This window comes from Actinia tenebrosa, unplaced genomic scaffold (genome assembly GCF_029948245.1).
Source record: "Actinia tenebrosa isolate PJP-AT-01 unplaced genomic scaffold, QUT_ActTen_1.0 PGA_scaffold4__44_contigs__length_22323623, whole genome shotgun sequence".
NCBI classification, from domain to species: Eukaryota; Metazoa; Cnidaria; class Anthozoa; order Actiniaria; family Actiniidae; genus Actinia; species Actinia tenebrosa.
The window spans coordinates 5,654,437-5,666,410 of record NW_028292581.1 but is presented as its reverse complement, the minus strand read 5'-3'; the positions used below and the strand labels follow the sequence as shown (position 1 = coordinate 5,666,410).

The 11,974-nt window shown below is 36.2% G+C and overlaps 1 protein-coding gene across 2 annotated transcripts; it reads right to left on the bottom strand.

Moving 5' to 3' along the window:
• Positions 1-721: 721 nt before the first annotated feature.
• Positions 722-3,954, bottom strand: LOC116296704 (uncharacterized). Of its 2 annotated transcripts, XM_089036374.1 has the most exons (3): positions 3,808-3,952; positions 2,500-2,558; positions 722-2,160 (listed from the first exon to the last, which is right to left on the bottom strand). In XM_089036374.1, exon 3 carries the CDS (start codon positions 2,151-2,153, stop codon positions 1,101-1,103), a length of 1,053 nt encoding a protein of 350 aa, XP_088892500.1. In that variant the 5' UTR covers positions 2,154-2,160; positions 2,500-2,558; positions 3,808-3,952; the 3' UTR covers positions 722-1,100. The 2 variants fall into 2 exon arrangements, with proteins under 2 accessions (XP_088892500.1, XP_088892499.1); XM_089036373.1 differs by lacking the exon at positions 2,500-2,558 and having other exon boundaries at positions 3,808-3,954.
• Between the last annotated feature and the right edge of the window lie 8,020 nt (positions 3,955-11,974).

Sequence of the window (11,974 nt, the reverse complement as noted above, 5' to 3'; positions counted from 1 at the left end):
AAAGGAGTCTTGTAGGGGAGTTAGATAGGTTGAAAGCAATCACTTTCCTACCATCCTGCACCCTTATCCTCTGGCAAGCAATCCAGGCTACTAAGCCGCCTTAATACTGTTCTGGTTTCTTTACCCAGCCAACCACTTTCCAAGAATATCATATAATCTCTGAGCCTCTATTATCTCTATTATGTTTTCTTAAGTTTTGATTTGCAGCAGGCTCTCTTTTCAGTTCTAAATGGACATTCCGTTATTCATTTGAGCGAGCAATTGTCAGCATTTCTTGTCTAATTCAATATTTTCCCGCCGTACAAGTGTCACTCTTTTTTAACTATAAACCTTGCTTGAAAAGTTTAGCCTTTTTTTTTCTAAATGGACATTCCGTTATTCATTTGAGCGAGCAATTGTCAGCATTTCTTGTCTAATTCAATATTTTCCCGCCGTACAAGTGTCACTCTTTTTTAACTATAAACCTTGCTTGAAAAGTTTAGCCTTTTTTTTTTAAATGGACATTCCGTTATTCATTTGAGCGAGCAACTGTCAGCATTCTTTGCCTATTTCAATATTTTTCGCCTTTTTTAACTATAAACCTTGCTTGAAAAACTTCCACGGCATTTTGAAACAAACAACACAGAAGTTTAGCCTGTCCCCTTCGCTCCTCTTCCTTGCTTTACCCTGTCCACCCTCCATGCACCCTCCACCCCAAAACCAACACGACTCACGAAACAGATTACAAGACCATTTTGTGATCTTTATTGCCGTAGATGTGCATTCAATGACTACTTACAGTGTTTCAAAGGGCTGCTATTAAATTGCCGACCGCTAACAATGACGTGCAGAACCAATTTAAAAATTCTAAAACAAAAACCTGGTTTCTTACGCCCTTTTTTGTTTGTTATTCACGTTTAAGACTTTTGTATTAGTTTTGTGTGAAAACCTGAAGTGTATTTGCATTCAAACAAATAAGATTTCTTATCTTAAAGAAACGTGGCATTTGTGTTCTTTGTAATGGAAATGGAACTGTCAATCGTGCTGCAGAGAAGCACTTGAAATGTATTTCTCGTCCGGGGATTGATGATCAGGATAACTTTAAATGTCCTAGGAAAATATCATTGTTCTTTTGGTTTAGGAATTGCTGATTTTTTCTTTAAATCTTCTAAATCTTCAAATTGTGGAGGCTCGTAAGATCTTCCCCATAATCCAATGCGTGATTGTCTTTTTCCCCAAAGTCCAAGTTGACCGGGGTCAGCACTTCTTCCCCATAGTCCTGGGCTCTGACGCTTACCCCACATGCCAAAGTCTAGATCTTGGCGTTTTCCCCATAGTCCAGGCTGCTGTGCGTCTGCGGATCTACCCCATAATCCGGGGTTTTGACGCTTGCTCCACAGGCCAGGCTGTCCTGGATCAGCGGATCTTCCCCATAGTCCGGGGTTTTGACGTTTTCCCCCCCACAATCCGGGGATTTGACGTTTGCCCCAGAGACCAGGTTGAAGTGGTTCTGCAGATCGTCCCCACAATCCGGGTTTTTGGCGTTTGCCCCAGAGTCCGGGCTGTCCTGGTTCAGCGGATCTTCCCCATAATCCGGGATTTTGACGTTTGCCCCAGAGTCCGTGCTGTTGTGCGTCAGCAGATCTTCCCCATAATCCGGGACTTTGACGTTTGCCCCAGAGTCCGTGCTGTTGTGCGTCAGCAGATCTTCCCCATAATCCGGGATTTTGACGTTTGCCCCAGAGTCCGTGCTGTTGTGCGTCAGCAGATCTTCCCCATAATCCGGGATTTTGACGTTTGCCCCAGAGTCCGTGCTGTTGTGCGTCAGCAGATCTTCCCCATAATCCGGGTTTTTGACGTTTGCCCCAGAGGCCGTGCTGTTGTGCGTCAGCAGATCTTCCCCATAATCCGGGTTTTTGACGTTTGCCCCATAGGCCAGGTTGCTGGGGGGCGGCGGACCTCTTCTTCTCTTCTGTCTTAGAATTGTCTTCAACTGAGCCAATATCGGAATTTTGTTTTACAATTTCTGTTTCTTGTGCAATATGTGCTTCTGTGGAATCTGTTTTCTTCTCGTCTAAGTGATTTGTCGTACTATCCTTCTTGTCTAGTGACCCTGAACACTGTGCTAATAGGAATGTAATGGCTAGCAGAACTAGTTGACATTTGAAGGCCATTATGAACCTACCGAGAGAAAAATACATGAATTTTATAATCTCAAGATTCCACTCCCGACAACGGCTTTTACTTTACGCAAACTTGGTTTAAGAAGGCAAAACGTCTATCATTCAAATTTCTGTCCACGACGAATACGCCCTTGAGCCTTTTGCCAAAACAATTTCTATCTTAAGGAAGTTCAACTTTTTTCTTCCGTAAATATTAAAGTTTATAATTAAAGTTAATGTTGGGAAGGCTTTTAGGTGTTTTTTAATATTGAGCATTCTTGTTAACAACAACCAACACCTCAGCCATTACTAACGTTATCTTGCTCCTCTTTCTCGACGCCAAAAATTGTCACCTTACCTATTTTTTCTGCTCAAAATAATGTAAAATCCGATCGCTCTCTATGGATAAATAAATAACTGGAAAGATAAAAGGAAAAAAAAATCAGAAAAAAATCCGATTTCCCCAGATGGGAAGCACAACTGTAGCCATAGCTCATCAATAGGGCCCAGTGGCCTCAGTGTCCGTCTAGATTACACGGACGGCCATATACCATCTGGAACTCAGTTTTTTCTGAGTTCAGTTTCTCTTTCACCTCTCGTTATTCACTGATTTATTATCATATATATGTCTAACATTCGTTCGCTCTCTATAATAAAAATAGGAGGATAATTTCCAAAAGATATATATGATACAAAATATTGGTCATTTGTCTCTTAGCTAAAAGGAACTACGAGAGGAAAATCAAAGTCCCTGAAAGGGGAACTCTGATTTTCTTTGGAGTCCCTTTTAGCTAGATACAAATGATCAATAATTTCTATAGGGCTACTTAACTAGGCAATAAATAAATTCATCATATTAGATATAGCTTTGTTTTCATTTTCGTGGCGTTTCAAAAATTTAGCATCGCTCTTCCTGTGAAAAATTTTTCCTCGTTATCTCAAAACTCGGTGTCTTCATGTGATTGAAGTAAGCGGAACACCATGCCGACTACAATTTACAAACATAGCTTTCATATTACCGAATTAGCCTATCTTACCCGGTTGCCGACAAATCAGTTAAACAAGTTCAATAACTACAAGATAAGACTTTATCGAGAATGTTTTATGAGTATCTTCGCTCGTTCCGCTAATAAGATGAGTACAGCTAATCTGAGTTTACTGATCGAAAAGTTTAAAAGAAATTATCTTTTGCTCGGGATGTTTAGCCTTGAAGTCAGTTTAAATTTTTACAAGAGACTAAGGCATTTTTTAATTTATGAAATGATTGATCTACTAGGAAAAAAAATCTGTATCAAAGACTTGTTTCAGCGTTTTAGTGCTCTGGCTATCTTCCGAAAATTTGCCAGAAAATCGAAATATTTCTTTTCTTCTCTGTTCTGCGTTGAATTTTATCAATTCACTCATTCATGATATTGAAGGGGCAAAAGAAAAACATTGAACTAGTTTTAGGATACTTTTAAGTAAGAAAAAGATTCTCGGATAATTTTTTTTAAATTTCAAAGATATTGTTTCAAAAACTTGAACATTAAAAATGTCGGTTCTATAAGATCTGTCCATAGTAGTGACTTGATGAACATGATGTCTCTTTTATATTTTGTTGCTATGATGAGAAATTTATTACAATTTGATATTGTTAAGCAGAATTGAACTAAAAATACTGACTTACCGAAGTGGAGTTCTTTTAGTTATGTTCCACTCAGTTCATTGGAATTCCTCAGTTCAAAAGTTGTGTGCCGGGATGAGGGATCCCAGTCGATGCAAGGCCCTAGCTGCTCTGATGAACTATGGACAAACGATTCACTTCACAAGGCTATATAAACAAGACTTAACCAAGCTCTACGGAAATTGAAATAGCGTGGAAATTACGAACTGCTTCTCTAAGACAATAATATTTAGCTTCTTGAGGGAAAATAATCAAGCTGGCATTTAACTTAAAAACTAATTAGGGATTTCCCAAGGCGCCATAATCTGATTGTTTTGTATATCTACAATGACACATCTGTAGCAGGTGCTCAGTAAAAAAGAAAGAAAAATCGCCTCTCATGCGGAGATATGTATTTAGAAATCCAAAGAAATATATTGGGTTTAACTGTTTTATTATTTTTTACTGGTTATTTAGGGCTATTTGACCCAGAAATAAAAATATTTACGAGTTTGCCTTGACAATGAATCCACAAATATTTAGAAAGTTGTTAATTTGGGAAAACATAAAAAGAGTGATTTCGAGGCGAATCACGGGCTAATTAGACGCGTTTGTTTAAGAAGGAAGTCGAGAACTCATTGACGTCGTTTGATGATTCATTTGAGAGAAACCATAAGTATTTCTTAATGATATATTTATTTGTTTAAAATGCTTATTGTTGCAGCTCTTCAGATAGTTTCGAAATTGCAGAGTGAAACTTTATGACCAGATTATTTTTTTCGTTTTAATATTTTTTGGTCTTAAATCCCGAATCTGTCAGGAAGTATTTTTTATCGAAGAGAAAAGGCAAAACCGACGGCGCCAATGACTGGCTTTGTTGAACTGTTTTGTCCAAGTTAATTAACCTTAATATTGGATAATATAAACAACTGAAAAAATGAGTAAAACACAACTATCTAGTGGTATTTAGGTAGTATGTTACGAGAAATTTAAGTGAAAAAACAGCAATGGTATTTTGTTTTCGTAGAAGTACTTTTAACGCATATTCGGTACACAAAAGTCGATAATTTCTGAAAGCAAAATACTATTTTTTTGCTGCGTGCTTTCTGTATCAGAGACAACTACAATGGCAATTGACTTGAACCATAAGACCCTACAACGCCAGCACACCTCCTTTGATTCTTAGTTATTTTCAATTTCGATGAATACGAAGTTAAGTGGGATTTATTAAGGATGTCATAAGATTGATAGGATTACTTGGTTATTAAAAAAGTGAGGGCAAAACGCTTCATTGCCAAGTCGAGCACAAGTATAGCATTTTGAAGTGGTCAAAAAATCAAAATCAAAAATTTATTAAATAAATAATCAAATAGATAAATACATAGTGAACGGAAAATATAATTTTTTGGTCGATATCAACTGTTTCGACATTCGCCTCACAGCGTGCACGAACATTTGCAGTTATAGAAATACACGACCACAACGATAACTTGAAGCGGAATGAAAACTACATTTGTACCGAAAAGAAAATGAAAACAACGCGTTAAAGCTATACAAAGACAGAGTTATTTTAGATAATATTTGCTCGACCAAATCCTCGGGCTTAGAAAATATTAGCAAAAAATGACAAAGTTCCTTTTTCTAGGAAAAATTTGGACCATTTTTTTACCATGTTTACGTTTTGTTTGTCATAATTATTTGACAACGTTTCATCCTGTTTCAAACGTCCAGTAACTTATGTTTGAGTTATGAAAGGTTGCAAGGTAAACTAGAGCAAAACCATATTGATATACAATTCATAGCATTATCATGAAATTATTGAGAAATTTAGACACGTAGGCCTCCTTGCTCTGGGCTCGTTGCGTAAGCCGGCGAACGAAACTGTATTCGCAAGTAGATAAAATTTTAATGGGGACGAGTTAGCCTCAACTTCCCTTAAGATAAGAGAAGATACTGTAGATAGTCTTTAAACAAAGTGTACGAGAATTATCGTAAAGATAACAAAATAGAAAGAGCCTTAGGTAAGGACTGTTTTAGAAAGAATTAAGAATAATTAGGGAAAGTGGAGTCGTATTTGAAGTGTGACTGATCGAATAAGAAATTGGTAGAGATACATTTGTGCGGGTACTGACAAACTTTTAAGAGGTACTAGAATAACTGGAATTGATTTTTACCAAAGTTTTAGGGAATATAAAATGAAAAGAAAGCAGAAAAGGAAAAAGAGTAAGAAACAATCAAGAAAGAGAAAAGAAAAGAAAAGAGAAAAAGAAAAAAGGAAAAAAAAAAAAAAAAAAAAAAAGGAAAAGAAAATATTAGAGAAAAATAAGAAGACAACGAAGAAAGGGAAGATCATAAAAAAGGACTAGGAAAAGAAAGATTAGGAGAAAGTAAAAGGGAAAATGAAAGAGAAAAGAAAGAAAAAAGAAGAAAAAAGAAGAAAAAAGGAAAAGTAAAGGAGAAAGACGGAGGGACGAAATGCTCAAGCCTCGCTAGTTGAGCCGTCCTTGTATACCTATAGCTTAATCCACATTCAATCAACTTGTTCTGGCTACAGACAGATAAGAACCCATTGACATTTCAATTGTTTAGTTATTAGGAAATTTTTCAAATGTCTTTGGCGGCAGCTGAAATCAAATCAAAGTCTGCCAGCTTCGTGTTAATGACAATCTTCATCCCAAGTTTGAGACTAAAGCCTTGAATTGAGACCATTGAAAAACACTACACAGCACAGGAATCGAAATATTGCCAATGATAGATAAATAGAACACAAGAGAGGATCATTAGACCGGAAAAAAATGAAGAAAAACCAAGTTTAAAATCTATGATGTTTTCACGAGTGAATGTAATAACAGGAAAAGATCCTAGGTAAAGTACTGATATATTTGACGTTAGTTTGATGGTATTTTTCAACAGAAAGTTATGTATTTTTATTCAGGATAGAAGTGGTTAAGATTCATTGCTAATATAGTGTAAATAGCAATTTTGTAACTTGCTTCGTAGGGCGTAAATCAGTGGGAAGCCTTTTGTATACAAGTGAGATATAGAAAACACTGCAATAATGAGCATGCGCACTAAAGACATCCTGTATGCTACAGACGACCATAATTTGCGAATTTTTATCTGTAACAATGTCAAGTGTAGCACGGGATTTCATATATGAACACGTTTCTCGGTTTAATGTTTTGGCTGCATTTATTTTAACAAATGACAGCAAATTCAAGTGTCTGGAAGAAAAATTGTTTTTGCTGACACGAAATCCTTTTCTTAATTTGACTGTTTCAGTCATTTTATGACAATGAAACCTCGTTCACGACATAGACTAAAGAAATAAATACAAAAGATTTCAGCTGCCGCCGGTTAGTGACAGATAAAAGTAAGAAAATAAACAAAGGAAATGGTTGAGAAACAGCCGAGAAAACACTATAGTTGTATAAATGGTACGGTGAGAAGCAAGAAGCGAGAAGGGAGACCAATCTCACATCGAGGGGAAATTAATTGATAGTCGGCTTTTTCCAATCAATTTTTTCACCATTTCAAACGCAATTCGACTGGTATGTCAGGAGTTGGTTTGTCTACTAGTTTACAGGGCACATACACACATACTTTCTAAACTATAACCTCTGTTAGGCGAAATGATGTCTTTTTAAAAGTTTTCCATCCCCACGCTCCCCTACACCTAAACACTAACCCAACCAATCCTTTCCCAAAACGCATTCATTATATATATAATTCACTCGAACTCAACTTCTATCAACATGATAACCCACTCAGGCCCATGATACGAAAAGTCTAGATATGACACCTTACTCTCTCTTCTTCTAAATAGACGTTCCTCCTACGTTTTCTTCTTTTAGATGTTTTTCTTTTTCTACCGTTTTAATTCTAAAAAACTCTTTCGTATTACGGAGTACATTGTCATGAAGATCATTAATACGGTATTCATTTCCCACTCGAATTTATTTTCACTTTTGACGTTTTCCTTTTATCTAAATTGGGCTCCCTGTGATCAAACTGTTTTATTGAGCCCTGAAACAACCTCATGACGGGCTACTGTACTTGAAAGTCGGGGGATAGCTAACTCACAGATCGAATTGCAATTTAGTTTAGGTTTTTAAATAAAACGTTGTTTTGTTTCTTTTGCTTTATACTGAAAGTCCTGCATTTGTCTTAAGGCTGGTTTAGACGGTACGATTTTCGCCTACAACTATCGTATACAACACGCTCGCGCCATCCTACAACTCGAGTCGTAGCGTGTAAATCAAGCCTACAACTCGCCTACGACAGACGCGAGCATGTTGTATACGATAGTTGTAGGCGAAAATCGTACCGTCTAAACCGGCCTTTACTGATCTAAAACTTTCTGCCTTTGTTGATTTTAGTTGATAATTTTCTTGCTTGAATTTTTTTGGGGTTTTGATATACAAGACAAGAATACAAGAGGAAGCACACATAGATTCATATAGGGTATTAAACGTTTTCTTTTTCGTCCCCACCAAATTAAACTTCCCAGTTTTATTCCGCCTATCTACGTCACCATATCTCTCCCTTCGTCACTTCTCCTGCAATCATATCTCACCTCGAACACTTTCGCAAGAAGTCCGGCGGAGCCGAAATATATTAAAAAATAAAGAAAGAAAGAACTAAAGCCGCATTCAATTTTCCAATGCCCAAGAATTGGCAAAATAATTCTTATTGTCTCAAAATAGATTTCTGAAGATTTTTAGCTAAAAATAGCAACTTCATCCCTAAAGGGGCCCTCAATAACCCAGCAGGGGATTTACTGGGACCGGAAGCGCTCGTAGCTAAGCCTTCTTTGCCTGGATATCCCCAAAGAAAGTGGTTAATTAATTGGAAAGTTAAGCAGACACATTGGAGTTATTCTATTGATGTCGGCTCGTATGATATAAGGGCCAAGTACTTGAACTTTAATATGTTTAAATCAGTATGAAATGAAACTAGGGCAAACTCCTTTTCTGACTTGCGATCAGCTGATTTTAGCCTCTTTTACTCCGACGAAGGACTAGAGTTTGAAACGTCAGTAAGTTTTTTCATCTTTTCACGGTGTATAATTTACCCTTTTATCATTACTGTTTTATTAGAAACACCGACATAGCTCACACTAGTTTTTTTGGCTAGTTATCTCTTCTGATTTTAGTGTACGTGATGTGTAGCTCTATTGTAATTTAAATGACAAAAATGGTATATTAAAAGGTTAAAATTCTGTTCTTAGAAATACTCTATAGTCCACGTTCGATATTTTTCATACTTGTGAATAAACTGAAAGGAATTCTTCGGTTCAGACGGATACTTTATGTCATGAACAAGGATATGATTAATACATAAAATTATAAATAAATAAATAATCTTTATTTTAAGTGAGTGTTAAATACAGTGTTAAGGGCTGGTTTCCAATTTGGCTCACTTTCACTCACACACACCCTACCACTACAATCAATATTCTATGCACACAACGCTCATATCACCTGGGGGAGGAAACCGAAAAACCCGGAGAAAACTCTCGTAGCATGGAAGAGAGCAAAATATCATACATAATCAATTTACATATGGTGCCCGCAGGGCTTGAACTAGTTACCCGAACCTTTGGAACCACAGTGGTGAAAGACGACGCGTTAGCAGCGTAAGCCACCCATACATGCTTCACCAAATATACATTGTTTAACACAATGAATCATAGGGACGTTCCTGTCTGTTGGCAATGTCAATTGCTAGAATTTGCAATTAGTGAAAAACTAAACAGTTTAACATTTAAACAGTTAAACATCTGTAAAACCTTGGTTCATTTTGGTTCATTTAATCCTAATATATATATTTAGGCACTGCCTAAAAGCGGAGCTCCCGATGCGGAAGTCAAAGGGAGAACAATTTGAATGAAACTGAACGGTAAAAATAAGATCGGGGAAAAAATCTTCAATTATTTTTTATTCCAGATGAAGATAATTTCTCCAATAATAAAAACTATGCAGTAAAATTGAATCGAAATGTACTACATTTTTTCTTTGCGCGAGTATACTCTCCCACTTAGGAATTTTGCATACAACTCACCACCACCCCCAGGGGCTAGTTTTGTTCTTGGAAGATTCTTCGACGAAGTTTTCCAAGGCCGACAGTTTTAGGCTTTGAATCTCTTTTACTTAAAAAAAACGAAAGATAACTAAGATAATCCAATACAATATCAAGTTTATTGAGATTTACCTCGGATGTCTTTCATTGAAATCGAAAATCTGGAGATTTTGAACAAATCAAGACTAAAAAACATACTTGAAAACTGGTTTAGGTGAGCAGAAAACATTATACGCTTACTTAATTATATCTTTTACAAAACGAAGTTTACATTCATGTAAATTGGCGTTTGTTAATGTTTTTGAATATATTTTTTTTAGCTTTTTAAAGTGAAAGACAAGGTCTTTATACAATAACATCTCTCAACAACACAAATTTAAGCTCATTTTTATAATCATACTAGCTCGAACAGCTTAATAAACAGTTGAATATTTGGTGAAAATGTATATTTTATTCCATAATTAAATCTATTATCTGTAGAAAGATATAAAATCATTGAATGAAATTCTTCTTAGTTTTGCGATGAAGCCCGCAATAGGAGGCGAACTAAGCTGCACTTGAACGATAGCTGGTTAAAAAAACCGAATTGTTAAAGATTTACAAAGCTAAATAAAGGACGAATATTTGTTGTCGTAATATGCTCTCCGTGTTATATTTCCTCCAGCATTAAAATCAATTAAGCTTATCTATAGAAATATAAAAAGTTTTGAGAAAAGGTCTTTGATTTGTCGATTCGTCGAGAAAAATGCTTGTCCAAAAAATAATAATATACGATTGTTTGCTAAAAAAACACACACCTGAATTCTTGAAGAACACTTCTTGATCCATCTTTGACTACATGAAAGTTTTTTAAAAATTGTGTTTGGTCTATAACTTGTCCTAAAGCGATTTTTTCTATGCATTTGAGAGCCGCATTTGTGAGTAGTTTTGCTTTGACATCAAGCGGGATTCCTGTGTTTTTGTACACGGACGGACGGACGGACGGACGGAAGGAAGTGACGTCAGCCAAGCCATGAAAAATCAACTCGATGGTTTACCATTTTTTCTTAAGTAATGGTTCTCCACTATGAATCTCGATAGCAGTGCTTGTAGAATTTTATTTATTAAGCTGCCAACTCGGGCAGAGGAATTGCCAAGTGGACGCTAAACAGAGATTTGTCGGATGATAGAGGTATAAAATAGTGTGAAAATCTTCTTGGGACGTTGACAGCTGGTACAACTTTCCGATAATAGAGGTTGGTTTTGACTACATATCAAACAAGGTCCATTCTAGAGAATCCAAAAATACTTACTCAAAACATATTTTGTAGAATCTTGACGATTCGACCATCAACAAAACACGAAAACACTTTAATTCTTGATCAAAATTTTCTTTAACTCAAACATGTGTCGAAAAATGATATTATGAAAATAAGCATTATTTAAAACATCCTGCGCTGAAGAAAACTAATGAACGAATATTGATAAAACGCCTTAAAGGAATTTCATATCTAAAATGAAAAACAACACATAAAATAATGGTGTAAGGAATAACTCAATATAACGTATATAATTTCACCATGGTTACCGCGTTGCAACATTTTATAAAGACTATAACAAAAACATAAGCGGTTTTGGTTTCTTCGACAGCTAAGGATTAAGTTGTTGAATTGTCAAACTGCCATCCCCCCACCCCCCAAAGAATTCATTGGAAATTTGCCAGCAAAAATAAGATTATTATTTCTAACTCTGTCTGAAGAAGAAAGTTTATTGCGCAAAATCTTTAATCACAAACAGTAGACCTTTTTAGAAACGACTGTGGGTTTCTGGGTCAAAAGAGTTGAAGTAAGGATTCTGGAATAGATTTTGACATCAGCAGAAGCACTGCAGCGATGGCTCATATTACAAAAAAAAAAAAAAAAAAAAAAAAAACAAAAACAACAAGAAGTTATATTTGTTATATTTAGAGACTGTTCTTTTTTATCGGTTGGAAGGGGCGGGGAGGGGGGGGGGGGGGTAGGGGGATGGAGAGGCAAATGGCGCTTGGTATCCCCATACAAAAATCCCATAAACTACCTCACTTTGCATCAGAGGGACGTAAAAGAACCGCTGAGGACGTAAAGAAACCCTG